Raw genomic sequence first — 15,851 nt, 5'->3', positions numbered from 1 at the left:
CATCACAGCACTGTTTACAATAGCCAGGACATGGAAGCAACCTAGATGTCCGGCAGCAGACGAATGGATAAGAAAGCTGTGGTACATATACACAATGGAGTATTACTCAGCTATTAAAAAGAATGCATTTGAATCAGTTCTAATGAGTTGGATGAAACTGGAGCCTATCATACAGAGAGAAGTAAGTCAGAAAGAAAAACACTGATACAGTGTATTAACATATATATGGGATTTAGAAAGATGGTAATGATAACCCTATATGCGAGACAGCAAAAGAGACACAGATGTAAAGAACAGACTTTTGGACTCTGTGGGAGAAGGCGAGGGTGGGATGATTTGAGAGAATAGCATTGAAACATGTATATTCTCATATGTGAAATAGATCGCCAGTCCAGGTTCGATGCATGAGGCAAGGTGCTCAGGGCTGGAGCACTGGGATGGCCCTGAGGGATGGGATGGGGAGGGAGGTGGGAGGAAGGGTCAGGATGGGTCAGGAAGGGTCATGTATACCCATGGCTGATTTATACGCATATATGGCAAAACCCACCACAATATTATAAAGTAATTAGCCTCCAATTAAAATAAATTTTAAAAATTAAAAACTCAGATTAAAAAAAAAGAATGAAGCCGTGTTGAAGGGCTGTTTTCCCTTACTTGGGGGCCCTGGTGGAGGTGTCCCCAGGCACCGAGGATACCTGAGCCTGAAAGAGGCACATTTGGAGGGGCAAGTGAAGGACAGGTGGGATCTGGGTTCTTCCTGGCATTTAATGCCCTAGTCCCACCCAGCTCCTTTTCTTGGCACCCCTCTCCACACCCAACCCCAGGCTTATCTGCAACTCACTGGCGCTTTATAATCGGCCTGGGCACATCTCTGCCTCTGGGTTTTGTAGACACAGTGCTTCTACCAGATGCAGCCTCCTCCACTGTGCTTTTTAGATTCCTCCCAGTTCAAGCCCCACCCCTTCTAAAATGTGCTCCCTGATTCCTCCGCTGAGGCCCCCCAGCCTGGAGCACCTGCCCCACTCTGGAGGATGGCCATGAGATGGCTCTTATTTTCTCAGACTTCATACACAAGAGGCCACATGCCCTCCACTCCAGCTCTCTGCCTATCTGCCCAGGGCAGAGCCTGGCACAGGGATGGCCCAGGCTGTACTAACCAGTGCTCCCCACTTCCACTTTCAGAGCTCCCACTCATCCATCAATATCTGGATAAAATGCCCCCACCCCCAGTCCCTTCGAGAGACTCCTAGACTGGGTCATGGGCACCCTCTGGGCACCCTAGCCCCCCAGCCATGCCTCCCTCTGTCATAGTCTTGACATGACTGTATCAGTGTCTGTACCTCCAGTAACTGAGAGCTTGTATGGGGCTAGGCTTGAGATGGTTCTTTTGGGGCCCTGGAACCAAATCAGGCCCAAGCACAAGGTGTCAGTAAAGATATACTGAATGAATAGAACATAGCACATACCCCAGAGAGCTCATATTCATCCTTCAAAACCCAGGTCAAATGGCCCTTCCCAGAAGCTCTCACTTCCATTTCCCATCTTCTTTTTCTCCCTTTATTGGTGACTCCAAAGTATGCTGCATAATCCTCAATCATAGTACATGTTATACTGTATTTTTGTGAGAAGCTTAACATGACTTCTGAATTCTCCATGGCTTCTTGGAGCCTTCTGGAGAACCAGGCCCAGGCTTGTCTCTCTCTGTACCCGTGGAGCCTGGTTCAGAAAAAGGGTTTAATAAATAGTTGTTGAAGTTTCGGGGTCTGTGAGGGCCTCAGTCTATGCCCAGCTGGGCTAAGCTCTAATTCTCTGCATGCTTTGGAGCTGGTGGAGCTTCTGGTGCCCTAGTCACAGTGGCAAACACAATGGCTGCCCTGCCCCCAGGTGTCCTGCCCTGGTGGACTCAGCGACCCTGTCGCTGCCACTTGGCCGTGAGTTTCTGCAGCAGCTCATGTGGCCGCTGGCGGAACTTCTTCTGGGTGAAGTAGAAGAGGATGGGATCGAGCACACTGTTGGCACTGGCGAAGGGCCGTGTGCCCTTGTAGGCTGCTGCAAAGGCCTCCAGCACGGGGCAGGAGACGCCAGGTGTAGAGCGCACTGCCAGATAGGCTGTCTTGGTGATGTGGAAAGGCAGGAAGCTGATGGCAAAGGCAGCTGCCACCACCACAGCCATGCGGGCTGCCTTGCCACGCCTCTCCTGGGCCACTGGCCCTGCTGGGCCATCCTGGCGGCACAGACGACGGGCCAGGCAGCAGTAGCAGGCCAGAAGGGCGACAAAGGGCAGCAGGAAGCCGATGACCGTGAGGGTCATGCCATAGGGCATGTAGTGGGTGGCCAGGGCGGGCGGGCTCAGGTCATAGCAGACCGTGCGGTTCCGCTGGATTCCTGTGGAGGCAAAGAGGGCAGTGGGCAGGCACTGGGTTGTCACGGCCAGCCATACAGCTCCACACACTAGCCAGGCAGCCCGGCGGCCCCCACGCTTGTGCCAGGGGGCCAGAGGGTGGCAGATGCCTAGGTAACGCTGGAAGCTGATGCAGGTGAGAAAGAGGATGCTGCCATGGAGGTTGGCATAGAAGAGGAAGCGGACCAGGCGGCAGGTGAGGTCTCCGAAGGGCCAGTGGTCACCTTGGGCGTAGTTGTAGATGAGCAGGGGCAGGGAGCAGGCATACAGCAGGTCAGCCAGGGCCAGGTTCAGGGTGTACACGGCCGTGCGGGTCAGGGCCCGGCGGGACGTGCAGATCTGGGCGATGACACAGGCGTTCAGGGGCAGGCCCACCGCCAGCACCGCCGAGTACACAGGGGGCAGCAGCAGTTGCTTGAAGGTCTCTCTGTAGACGCAGTTGGTGGGCGGCGCGTCCAGGGCCTGGCCTGTGCCATTGCCCCATGCCATGCCTGTTCAGCTGGGCTTCCTACATCCAGAGAGGCTGGGGAAGCAACACACGATCCGTCAGTGACCACACTCGTGGACCACCCAGTAGGCCCCCATCCCTCTCTGGGCCTTGATTTCCCCACCTGGACCATCTCTGATACTCACTACCCCACCAAAGCCCCTCACAGCCCTTACTTTCACGAAATCCAGAATACAATAAAGCTCAAACTTGAGAGAAATCCAATTCATTTTCTTTCTATAATATTCATTTCCCACCAACCTTCCTGATGAATTTCTATTCATCCTTCAAAATGCTAGTCAAATGGCTCCCCTGTAAGAGAAGAGTGACAGGCTTTGGTTTGAATCCCAACTGGGCTTCCCTGGTGGTTCAGACAGGGAAGAATCCACTTGCAGTTCAGGAGACTCAGGTTCAATCCTTGGGTGGGGAAGATCCCCAGAAGAATGGAATGGCTACCCATGCCATTCTTGCCTGAAGAATCCCATGGACAGAGGGGCCCGGCAGGCTATAGTCCTTGGGGTTGCAAAGGGTCAGACACAACTGAGTGACTAACACTTTCATTTTTCACTTTCTGCTACTTACTAGTGATGTGACTTTGGTCGAGTGACACGTTATATTAATACCTTACCTGAGTCTCAGTTTTCCCATCTGAAAATGGGGGAATGATGCACCCATCTCTCAGGATGTCATATAGTCAGAGGTGCTAAATCATGCTAGGCAGATCTTCCCTGGGCTCCCTGGAGTTTGGGGATGGTAGTCATGGTGGGCCTGCCTGTCTATCTCTTTCCCACAGACTAAAAAGCTCTTAAGGAGAAGTGCCAGGTCTGTGTCTCAGAGCCCAGACTGGGGCCCTGGGCAGGGAAGACCCTGTTAATTAATTAACCAATATTAGCAGAATGTCACACTTATGGCAACCCACTCCAGTACTCTTGCCTGGAGAATCCCATGGATGGAGGAGCCTGGTGGGCTGCAGTCCATGGGGTCGCTAAGAGTTCGGCACTACTGAGCAACTTCACTTTCACTTTTCACTTTCATGCACTGGAGAAGGAAATGGTAACCCACTCCAGTATTCTTGCCTGGAGAATCCCAGGGACGGGGGAGCCTAGTGGGCTGCCATCTATGGGGTTGCACAGAGTCGGGCACAGCTGAAGCAACTTAGCAGCAGCAGCAGCACACTTCTGGGCTAAGGGCTGTGCTCACCTTCTCAGCCTGGACTCCATCTTCCAAATCCATGGTCCTTCTTTTGGTTGCAGTCTCCTTATCTGTAAAATGGGGAAAAGGTGGTGATCTGCGTGTATGCGTGCTCAGTTGCAAAGGAGGTGATTTAAGAGTTCTCTATGTCTTTCCACTGGACTTGAGGCTACAAAGGCAGGTCTGGCGAAGCCACTGAGGCCACAGTGCCCTCTGGTGGCCACAGAGAAAAGAGCTTCCCCACAAAGGCAAATGGCTGAGGGACCTACCAAGTCTACAGCTGCTTTACAGAGAGGAAAATCCAGGCACAGTTAGGGGCACTGACTGCTCAATCTCAGAGAGTTAGGAGAGTCAGAACCAGAACCCAACTGCCTGTCTAAGAGGAGGCAACTTAGCACGACCCATGGACATGGAGTGGAAAGCTTATAAATCTAGCTTCAGAGCTAGGCAGGCCTGGTTCAAATCCTGACTCCTCTGCCTCTATGCTGTTCTACCTAGGGAATGTTGCTTGCCTTTGCTGGGCCTGTGTGCTTGTCAGTAAAACTGTTATAGACCTGATACACAGTATGCTTAGTAAATGCCATGCCATGCTTTTGTATCCTACACCTTGTCCTTCCACTTGTCCCTTCAGGCTGAGTTTTGGGGGAGCCAGCTGCACAAATGTTTTAAGAGGTCCCTTTTTGGGATCGTCTGACTTGTTGATACTCACCTCCCCAGTGGCATTTCCATTTCGTCCAGAGAGAATTCACAACTTTAATCCAATGGTCCTGTAAAGGAAAACCTTTGGGATAGTGACTCAAATCATCCCCTCTTCCTATTTTACAGATAAGAGAAACTGAGGCCCAGAAAAAACATGAAGTCCTGCCAATACACTCAAAGAGCAATAGGGGGTTGAAGCCAAGCATACGGGCTCTGGTCCAGATGTCCGGGTTCAAATACCAGCTCTGCCACATATGAGCTGTGTGGCCCTTGGCCCATTAATGAACCCCTGTGCTTGGCTTCCCTATCTATAAAAAGGGATAATACAGTACCCGCCTCATAGGTTTGTCATGAGGATCAGTGCCTGGCATAAGCAAGTGTGAGCTACTCTTAATGTAAATATACCTAATAAAATTATAAGATTTTTAAAAGTTATATTAGAGTAAAATGTAACTCCCCAAACTAATTTATCCCAACTTAAAATTTGATTTCAATGAAATCAGAGTTACCCAGATTCTGGGTAACTGAAAAATGATGATGCTTGGATTCTCTAGTCTGTATCCCACATCACCTTTAATTATCAAACATTCTTTCTGGGGCTATAGTCCATGTGCTGGGAGTATGGGGCACCCAGCTGACCAGTTAAGCACAAGGTGGAGGCCAGAGGAGGAAGTACAGTGGTCCCCCCACTGTTGCCGAGAAGTCAAGATTAGTTCAGGCAGGATAAAGTTCATTCATTCATTGGTTCTGGCCATTCTTTCATTCTCCTGTTTTCACATGGGGCTTCCCTTGTGGCTCAGCTGGTAAAGAATCAGCCTGCAATGCGGGAGACCCGGGTTTGATCCCTGGGTTGGGAAGATCCTCTGGAGAAGGGAAAGGCTATCCGCTCCAGTATTCATGTTTTCACATGCCAGACATTTAATGGGTACTCACTACTTGCCCACTGCATGGGGCACAGTGTATAGATGTAGACAGGTGGATGCAGAAACAGATACATGCACACACATATACGTAGTCATATTCATATGTCAATCTGAAGGGGGAGACCAGTGTGAGACATAGGATAGAAGACATTTCCAGAGAAGGATGGAGGATGGAGCAAGTCCCTGGTGGTTGAAGAAGATTTGCATGGGTGGAGAGGGGTGAGAGGCCCCTCGGGGTGACCCCAGGTGGGGAGGAAGCCAGAGCAGGCAGAGTCAGAGAGGAGAGCAGCCTGCTAGGACAGGTCATGGTGAGGAGGAGGAACTGGGCAGAAGGAACTGGGCTGTGCCCTTGAACTCTCTTTGGGGAGGTCTGTTGCCCTCAGACACCACCCTGAGAGACAGCCTTCTGACTCAGGTGACTGGAGTTTCCAGGCGCTTTTTCCCCCCTGTTTAATTAATTTTTACAATGGTGGGTTAGTTTCTTGCTGTCCAGTGAATCAGTCATATGTAAACAGAAGTCTACTCTTTTCCGGATTTCCTCCCCATCTAGGGCACCACAGGGTCCTGAGTGAGTTCCCTGTGCCATACAGCAGGTTCTCATTAGTTATCTGTTTTGTACATAGCAATGTCAGTCCCGATCTCCCGGGTCAGCCCACTCCCGCTCTGGGTGTTTTCTGCCTCCCACTCCCTGGCAAGACCGGTCCTCTCGGAAGGAGGCAGGGGCTGCTCGAGGAGATCCGGGAAAGGTGGGCCTGACTGTCACCCTGGCTTCCTGATCCACTCAGCCTCTGAGGACCTGGGCGGGGTGAGCGGTTCTCCCACTTCCCGGCAAGAGCTGGTCCCCAGGGAGGGCCTGTGTGGTCCCTGCCTCCAGGCAGCGGCTGACGTAGGCTCTTTTGGGCCCTCACATCTGTCACTCACTCTTGGGCCGTGTGCCCATACCCCAGCCTCTTCCTGGGCTCCAGCCGCTCTGTCTGCAGCGTGTGTGTGTGGGGTGTGTGTGTGTGTGTGGGTGTGTGTGGGTGTGTATGTGTGTGTGGTGCGTAGTGCTTTATAATAGGGGCTCTCCTTCCCTGGGTCCCTTGGCGCTTTGGAGAAAAACTCAAGCTCTTGTCCTGACATTTAGGCTCCTGCCAAGCCCTCCAGCCTCACTAGGACCTCACCTCTGCACCCAGATGAAGTGTTTCACTCTGCGGCTTCCTCTCGTGCCACACTCACTGTTCTCGAGAGCCCGAGACCACCACACAGCCATTCACAGTCACAGATCCAGACTTCCTCTTTAGCCTCCCCATCTTTGCTGTGCCCTCCACACAAAATGCCATTTAACCCATCTCTATTTGTCAAAACCCAGTATCCATCAAGCTCCAGATCTAAGCTTACTTCTTTCTTTTTCTGATCCCCCAGTTGGGTGGAGTCCCTTCCTCTCTGCCCACCCCCTTGCCCAAATCTTGGATCTTCTTGAGATCAGTGCTGGACCCAGCCTGCCCGCCCACGGCCCCCGAGATGTACCAACACTCACATACAGCCTCCTGTCCCCGAAACGCACGTCTTGGTGGCCCCAAGTGTGTTGGGTCAAGGGGAGGCCAGACATGAAGCTCTCCACTCTTCTGCTCTCGGCCTGGTCTGTAACACCTCTGAAAGGGCAGCTTCCTCTGTTTCCTGCCACGTCTGTCTCTGACTGAAATAGCCCCTGCGGGGGCTGCCCCCTCCCCGCTGCCCTTCACACCAAAGCCTGATGGAAACTGAATCTAAGGAGCAAGAAGGCGGAGAAAAGTTCTGTTTCCCGGAACCCTCCTCACCCCAGCAGGAGAAACTGGGTGATGAGGATGCAGAGAGAGGTGGAGAGGACAGAGACTGCTGGTGGAAGGCCAGCCCCAACGATCTGACAGCTTCCTTTCTCCTCAGCCCTCTGTCAGTCTTCTCATCTATCTAATGAGTAGTTTGGTGATTAGAGAACTTTTGGGCCCTCTTTAACCCCTAAAGAGGGGTTTCCCTGCTGGCCCAGAAGATAAAGTCTGCCTGCAATGTAGGAGATCCAGGTTCAACCCCTGGGTCAGGAAGATCCCCCTGGAGGAGGGCACGGCAACCCACTCCAGTATTCTTACCTGGAGAATTCCATGGACAGAGGAGCCTGGTGAGCTATAGTCCATGGGGTGGCAAAGGGTTGGACACAACTGAGCGACTAACACTTTAGCTGTAATACCCAGACCCATCTTTTGGGTCACTCCTCCACCCATCCCTCCATTCTCTCTTTTTTTTGGGGGGGGTGTGTGTGTGTGGATATTTTTAGATTTTTTAATTAATTTTTATTAGAGTACAGTTGCTTTTCAATGTCGTGTTAGTTTCTACTGTACAGCAAAACAAATCAGCCATATGTATACATGTATCTCCTCCCTTTTGGACTTGGGTCCATTCAGGTAATCACAAGGGGTTAAGCAGAGTTCCCTGTGCTACACAGTATGTTCTCATCAGTTACCGATTTTAGACATAGTATCAATAGTGTACAGGCTCAATCCCAATCTTATCCCCTCTTTCTTCATTCATTCAATAGCTCACTCCTGACAACCCACCTAGGCACTCACTTACTCAGCCACCTTCTCCCTTCCTCTTTCCCTCTCTTCACAAGCATGCACTGAGCAACTATATGCCATCAGATCCTCCCACGTTCCCCCACGTAGCAGTTACTAGTCCCTTCAACACTGCAGGCCCAGAGCTCCCCGGGAGTGAAGGGTGTAGGTTGTGGGGGTAGAGTTGATGCCCCAAGAACTTATCTGGGTGCGTTCTCCCTGTGTGCCAGCCCTCCCCTGGCTGCTCCTCACCACTGAACCAGCTATTAGGACAATCAGAGGAGGAGCTATGACTCCTTGCCGTCCCAAGAGGGCCAGCTCTGGTGGTGGAGACAGTACTCAGGGGGGTGACCTGGAGGAGACAGTCTTTCATTTGGAGCAGAGGAGGCAAATAAGGGAGCAGGGACAGAATGGTGCAGGGGATGGTCCCTGCTCAGGAGTTTGAGGTCCAGGTTCTCATTCTATCTTGGTGCCTACTCACTGTGTGACTCTGGCAGGGCCAAAAGTTTAGAACAAACTGAGAAAATTCAGGTTTGAACTGCCAATAAACATTTGGTCAGGGACCTCCTTGGAGGTCCAGTGGTTGAGAATCCGCCTTCCAATCCACAGGGGATGTGGGTTCGACCCCCTGATTGGGAAGCTAAGATTCCACATGTCATGGGGCAACTAAGCTGGAGCACAGCAACCACTGAGTCTGCGTGCTCTAGAGAGCCCCGTGCCATAGCTAAAGATCCTGCATACCGCAGTGGAGATCCTGCGGGCCGCAACTAAGCCCAGTGCAGCCAAATAAACAGATATTTAAAAACAAAACACTTGTTCAGTTGTGCACAAGCTTATTGAAGTCTGTGCTAGGAGGTCGCTTGTGCCAGCTGACTGGGTGGATGTCCTGGTCTGATTTGTGCTGTGCTGGAGCTCAGGAGGGTAACGATGCCTGGCCTTCAGTCCAGCACTGCTGGATTCCCAGGACGACCTCCTTCGGTCACTCCCAGCCCCCACCAGGGTGTCTGTCCCAAGAATGGGAGCAGCTCCAAGGACTTCCTGAAGGTATCAGCCCCAGGATAGGGCTTGGGTCTCAGTTCCTGCCCTCTGGGTGGGCCTAGGAGGGAAAGTTCAGGTCTTATGGGTCATGGGTCCACTTGGAAGGGCTTCTGGAGAAGGCATGTCTGCTGCTGGGCTTTAAAGGGCAGAGACGACCCGGACACGTAGAATGAAGAGGGCATCCCAGGCAGGATGTGAGAAATGAAGTATAAATATTGCAACCAGAGCGCGGAATAAGTTGTGTGAAGAGGGGACCAGTTGGGAAGCATGAGGAAGGGTGGCCTGTCATAAAAGCTCAAGCAGAGCCCAGGTGGCACCACCAGGACTTTCCCCACCAGGCTTTCCAGCCCCTGGGCCCATCGCATGGTGCTTCCTCTGCCTGGGACACTTTCACTCACTGTCTCTGAATCATCCCACTTATCCTTCCTTGTAGTTTTCTCATCTGTAAAACGGGAGTCTTTATTGGTACCTACCACACAAGCTGTTGTAAGAATTAAATGAACTCTGTATGTGAGCTGCCCTAGCACACAATAAGTACTTAATAAACGTTTGCTAACTGAATGAATCCACTCCAAGCCCAGCTCTGGGCTCCCTTAGAGCACCCCAGTCTCCAGAGATATCTGGGTCATCGGCACCAGGTATCTTTCATTTCTTCACTGCCCACCCTGAGCTGGATGTTCTATCTGCTGTTCTGGGCAGGTAGTGGTGGAAATTTTTCTCTCCATTTTACCAATTAAGGAACTAAGACTCAGGAAGGCTAGTGAGTTTTCCAAAGTGTCCCAGATTGGTGGCATTTCAACAAGGTCTTTCTTACTATACAGCCACCTTTTCCATTGTTCACCCAAAGCCCACGCTTAGATGGTCCAGCCAGAGAATTCCCTCGGTCTTCCCGGCACTGAGGGCCTCTGGCCAGGAGATGGCGCCAGGAGACTACCCAGGATAGTCAACCTGCCGCCTTCCGACCGCTGCCCTAAGACGAGGGCTGGGGGCACGTCTCTACACTGCGGGAGCCTGGCCCCTGGGGCTGGCGCTGAGCAACCTCAGGACTGGGTTCCCAACCTCAATTCCTCCTGACCCATGCCCCAGCCCTTCTCCCACTCATGCCCGGACAAGCTCCAGCCTTGTTCTCAGATCCCCCACCTGGGTGAGGTGACTCTCAGGAGCCAATGGGGACACTGGCAGGGCCCAGAGCCAGGGCTGAGCCGTCCAGCTGAGGAGGAGACCCAGGGAGTGTCTCCCAGACACCAAGCATTCACCTCCCAGCTCCACTCCATGCATGCTATTGGTGGAAACACTGAAGTCCCTCATCCCTCGGAGGGGACTATCTCTGCCATTTCCTACTTTCAGTTCAGACAACAATGCCTGGGGTTGGTCTCTGCCTGTAGCAGAAGCAATCCAGTTTAGACATAAGGAAAAACTGGTGGGTTGAAGCTCCCTGGGCCCCTTGGATCCTGGAGTCTCAAGATACCCCTTTTGATGACTCTGTAGCCTCATCCCATCCCAAATCTCGCCCCAAGGCCTTCTTATCGGGAAGGGATGAGGTGGCCTGCTGGCCAGAGGCAAGAGCTGGAAGCCTGAGTCACCACCTGCCAGACGGCCAGGAGCCAGCTCAGACCAGGCTGGACAAGGGAAGAGGCCTCCTAACCTTGGCCTGCCTGTCTGCCTTCTGGGAAACAAGGCCTGGAAACCCTCTTGTCTGCCTGTCCCCCCCGCCCCAGGTCTGTGAGCTTAGCAGCAAGGGCACAGGATGACAGAGATCAAGACCCAGCTTCCTTCCCTTGAGGAGTCAGACAAGCTGGGATCCATCACCAACTTGCTGTGTGACCCAGAGTGAGCCACGTACCCTCTCTGAGCCTGAGTTGTCACTAGATAAATGGCTAAATCCCTGAGGTCCGTTCCTCCCTGGCACCCAGAGAACAGTGGGCTGGGGCACAGCCAACCCCTCCTGGAGGGGTTTTGGTCTCACCTGGGGGACCAGGCTGTCTTTAAAAGCAGGCAAAACTTGGCAGGAGGATGGCACACAGAGAAAAGGAAACTTGATTTCTCTTTTCTTTTCCCACTTCCCCTTCTCACCTCCTGCTAAACAGAAATTAAAGCTGGAACTAAAATAGTCATTTTGAATGTAAGGAAGGGGAAGCCACAGCTTTGGGGAATTTGGGAGTTGAAGCTGCTGCTTCTAGTCTTTCTCTAGCCTCCACAGGTTGAGTAAAGAAGAAACTTGGCTCTCCTGCAGCTCAACTGTGTACAGGCCCCAGCTGCCCATTGGTGAGCTCATGTAATCCCCACCACAGTCTGGACAGATGTTCTTATTGTGCAACAATACTTCACAAGTCATTATCTCATTTACTCTTCAGAGTTGCCAGTACTTCACATGCCATTATCTCCTTTACTCTTCACAGTTACCAACCCCACCTTGCAGATGAGGAAGCTGAGGCCTGGCAAAGTTAGTAAGAGTTTCTCTCTTAGGCACGTGTGTGTATGAGGAGGTCTGAGATCATGGTGACCTAGTGGGCAAAGAGCTGAGAAGTCACAGGCAGTCTTGAGGTGAGGAACTATGCCACAGAGCACAGCCCAGACAGCCAGCTGCACAGACAACCCCTGCCAGAAGAAGGCGAATCCATAACGGCTGACTTTCCAAGTCCATGCCCATGGGGGCTGCAGCACCTCTCGACCAGGGTTCTGAGAGATTCTAGGACCTTTCAGTAAGCCCTCTTCCCTAGTGCCAGTGTGCGAGTGTCTTTATTTTTGCCTGGACCCCCCAGTCTGTCCCACTTTTAAAATCTCCCCATGGAGGTGCACCACTTGGATCTCCCTTCATGAAGGACCCTGCTGTTTAGCTGCAAGGGGTGCACATGGCTGACAGCCTCCACTAGTACCTTCAAAACCCACTTATCCTCCCAGATAACCAGGCTCTAGTCCACTGGGGAAGAAATGGCCCGGGTCCAGCTGTCTGGCTTGTTTTGCAGGCCATCATGGTTCTGCTCCTCTGTAGTTTCTCCCACCTAATTCCCAGACCCCTTTCATGATGACAGCCTCCCCTCCTTCTTTCCCTGGAACCTTGAGGATCTGGGAGTGAAAGGCCTGTGACCTAGATCTGCCAATGAGACAAGAGTGGGCTCCTCAGGCCCTGCAACTAGCTCAGGGGTGGATGGGCAACCTTCACTGGGCGCCTCCAATTCTGGAGTGTTTGCTAGAACACTGGAAAGGAGTGAGGTCTCCCAGTGGGTTTGCAAAGCTAGTAGGAAGTGACCCTGGAGCTGCTGGAGCCAGGTTACCTATGTGCCTGGCACTATCCTACAAACTGAAGATACGACCACTAGGGAGGAGACTGTCCAAAATAAAGCCAAGGGATGGCAGAGTTGAGAGGTGGGAACACACAGAGGTGTTCCTAAGAACACCATCGAGCACCTGATTCCAGCTATGCCTGGAGCTTTACCTTGCACTTGACTTTTTGAAGGCATGAGCTAATACGTTCCCCTTATGCTTCAGTCTGTTTAACCTAGGATTGTCACTTAAAATCAGGAGTCCTACCTACAGTCCTGCACCCCGCTGCCTCCCCTCCCCATGGGCTGCCCCCAACAGCCCATCTTTACAGCTTTGGCCTTAGAATCGTAGTATCCCTGCAGTGGAGGCTGGAACTGGCCATGAGCCTGAAGGATACCAGCAGAGGGGCAGGCAGTGACTGAGGGACTGTCAGGTCCCGCCTGGATTCCATGGGGGCAGCCAGGAAGCACCCCCCATTCATTTGCCATGAGGAGAGCCCCTCTCCCATCAGCTTCTGGAGTGACCAGCCATCTCAATATCTCCTGAGAAGGAAACTAGAAAGGCAGAAATCCAGGGTCTAGTCTTAGACTCATCACTCCCTTGCTGTGTGATCCTAGGCAGGTCACTTCACCTCCCCAAGCCTCATTTTCCCAAACAACTTTACTGCTATAGCTTCTTGGCTACCCAGAAGGTAAGTGCTTTTGTGGCAGGATCTCTTTCACTCTTTCGACAGCCCTATGTGGTGAGCTGTTTATCCACATTTTACAAGACAAGGAAATGGGCTTTGAGAAGGCTGGTGACTTGCCCAAGGTGACATGGTGAGTCAGAGGTGAGCCAGGGGTAGTACACAGATCTGAATAATGATAAAGTCTATGCTCAGGAAGAGAGGTGACATTTTCCCTACAGGAAAACTGACGCCAGAGAGATCAGGAATTTTCTCAAAGTATACAGTAAATCCACAACTCCATCCTGTCTCTCGGGAACTCAGTGGCCTGAGATAGGACAAAGGAATGGAGACCAGGAGTCAGGGCAGAAAAGAACAACTCAAGGGACAATGTTAGCCAGACACCCTCATTTCTCTAACTTTGTTAGGAACTGGGGACAAGGTCTGCTTTCTCTCTGTGGCCCCAGAGACTAGCACAGGCTCCAGCTCCCAAGAGGCACTGGCAAATGCCGGACGAGTGGATCGGTCTGTAAAAATGAGCCTCAGGGCTCTGTCCTTGGTGCTGCCTGGCAAAATAAAATAAAACAAAACAATCAAATCAGATCTTTATCTTGGCTGATGACACAGAAGACTTGTCAGGGGGAATGAAGGTCACGGCCACAGGAATAGCACCTCTGAGCCTACCTGCGTCCCGCAGCTGCTGACCCTCAGGAAAGGCAGACCACCCACACTGCCTGAATGTTTACTGCAGGTTATGGTCCTGTCCACTTCACAGACACCGAGGCCCCAAAGGAAGGTAACTATGTCTTCAACTCTCACAGGCAAGGTTTGGGTGCAGAGAAAACTTCAGAGGAACCCCTCACTACCCACAAAAGGCAGCCCTCTGGCCTGGCCCTGCTGTGACCATCTCCAGCACCTGAGCCCACCTGGCAGAGACAAAAGGCCCAACTGGACCCCAGAGCTCAGGGGTCAATGATAAGTCTCTGCATTCTGGATCACCAGGCCAGAGACGTCTTAAGAGCAGCTGATACAGAGCTCTCCTCCACCCATCAGAGAAGGAGGCTCCCTGAAGCCTCTTTGACAGGCTTGTCTGGCCCCTGCTCACATACTCCCCATGACAGGGAGCTCATTCTTTACCAGCTGAGCTACCAGGAAGTCCCCTTTTCTCCTAGGTCACTGCATTTCACTTTGAGAGAACTCACTGAGACATATGCTTTGTCATACCAAGCCTGAGTGCTGCCCCCATCAACTGCTTCTGTTCCCCAGTCGAACCTGCCTCTGGGACCTTGAAGCTGGCTGCCCCCAATCCCTCAGGACACCCTGCAGAGACTGTCCCAAGACTATTCATCAGCTGGTCTTCATTCCCATCAGCAAGTCCAGGGTGCATGTCCAGGCCCAGGGAACCCAGTGGTGGAGCCCAGAAACCAGGCAGGAGGTCAGGAGGCCATAACCATTTCCAAACCTGGGGACAAAGCCCTTTGCCTCCATCGTGTCTCACTCCCTGCCTGGGGACTGTGAGGGGGGCATGGCCTTTTCCTCATCTTCATATGTGGGACTGGGGTCCCATCTGTGGCCAACCCAGTATGGGAGGAACAGTCCATTATGGGCATCTGAGAGGTGGCCTGGGAGGAAGAGAGCAAAGTCAGGCACCTGCCAGGCTCAGGGTGTTGAGTGGAGGGGCACTGGGTGCCGCAGGGGGTCTTGCTGTGGAGTACACTTTGGTGTGTGGAGTGTGTATGAAAAACATAGGACAGACCTTACTTCCTTCAGGTGGTCACTCAAATGACATCTTCCTGGTGAGGCCCTGTCCCTCCACTCCAGTGAAAACTAAACCTCCCACCAGCACACACTCATCTCCTCTTCTGCTGCATTTTTCTCCTTAGTGTTTATCATCTTTTTTTTTTTTTTTTTGAGACATCAATGGTTTATTGGACAGGGGAGCACATACTATCTTTAAATGTATCATTTTATGTGTTTGCTTATTGTCTATCTCCTCCCATCAGAACATAAATTTCACCAGGGCAGGGATTTTCATATTTTATTCACTGTTGCATCCCCAGTGCTTAGGGTGGTCCCTGACATATAGTAGGTACTCAATAAATATTTGTTGAATGGATGGATGGATGGATGGATGAATTTCTAGGGCTAGTTTGAGAACAGAGTAGACTTAGGAACAGAAATCTGATGGCTCATAGGGAACTTGACTCAAGGCTGTGTTTATACCGCAAGCTGCAGTTGGTACTTGCAGTGTGTGTGTTGGGGATTGGGGGCCGATAAAGACCCGTGGAGCTGCCCCTAACCGGTGGTGTGTTGAGATTCAGGCTATGGGCAGTCCCAGCTGAGAAGGGTGAACAGGACATGGCTGGGTGGGCCTGGGCTGCCTGCTTATTCCTCCTGGTCTGTCCAAGGTCTCTGTCTCCTCCACCTCCTCCACTGGCCCAGCTCTACCCTGCTCTCCCCCCAAGAGCCTCCAGCCTGCACACCATCACTCCCTTTGCACCAGGGCCTCTGAGTTGGAGGCCTCCAGCACTGGGCCAGCATCTTCTTGGCCCTTCTCCCTTCCCCTGCCAGCCTGGCCCTTCATCCCAGGACACCAGACTCCTGAGATCACAGCTCC

General features: G+C 52.2%; 1 protein-coding gene across 10 annotated transcripts in view; it reads right to left on the bottom strand.

Annotated features, from left to right (window-relative positions):
- Nucleotides 1–1,534: 1,534 nt before the first annotated feature.
- Nucleotides 1,535–15,851, bottom strand: part of P2RY6 (pyrimidinergic receptor P2Y6) — a 60,059-nt gene continuing 45,742 nt past the window's right edge. For 4 of the 10 annotated variants that reach the window (XM_069555438.1, XM_069555435.1, XM_069555437.1 and 1 more), the window contains exons 2-5: nucleotides 4,789–4,846; nucleotides 4,089–4,150; nucleotides 3,150–3,200; nucleotides 1,535–2,924 (exon numbers count right to left, since the gene is read on the bottom strand). In XM_069555438.1, coding sequence (XP_069411539.1) covers nucleotides 1,904–2,890 — 987 coding nt within the window. In that variant the 5' untranslated portion in view covers nucleotides 2,891–2,924; nucleotides 3,150–3,200; nucleotides 4,089–4,150; nucleotides 4,789–4,846 and the 3' untranslated portion in view covers nucleotides 1,535–1,903. Of the gene's footprint in view, nucleotides 2,925–3,149; nucleotides 3,201–4,088; nucleotides 4,151–4,788; nucleotides 4,847–7,220; nucleotides 7,382–15,851 lie in introns of those variants that run through there. The other 6 variants (XM_069555432.1, XM_069555429.1, XM_069555433.1 and 3 more) reach the window with 3 other exon arrangements.

This window comes from Ovis canadensis, chromosome 15, assembly GCF_042477335.2.
Source record: "Ovis canadensis isolate MfBH-ARS-UI-01 breed Bighorn chromosome 15, ARS-UI_OviCan_v2, whole genome shotgun sequence".
NCBI classification, from domain to species: Eukaryota; Metazoa; Chordata; class Mammalia; order Artiodactyla; family Bovidae; genus Ovis; species Ovis canadensis.
This window is presented reverse-complemented; position numbering and strand designations above follow the sequence as displayed.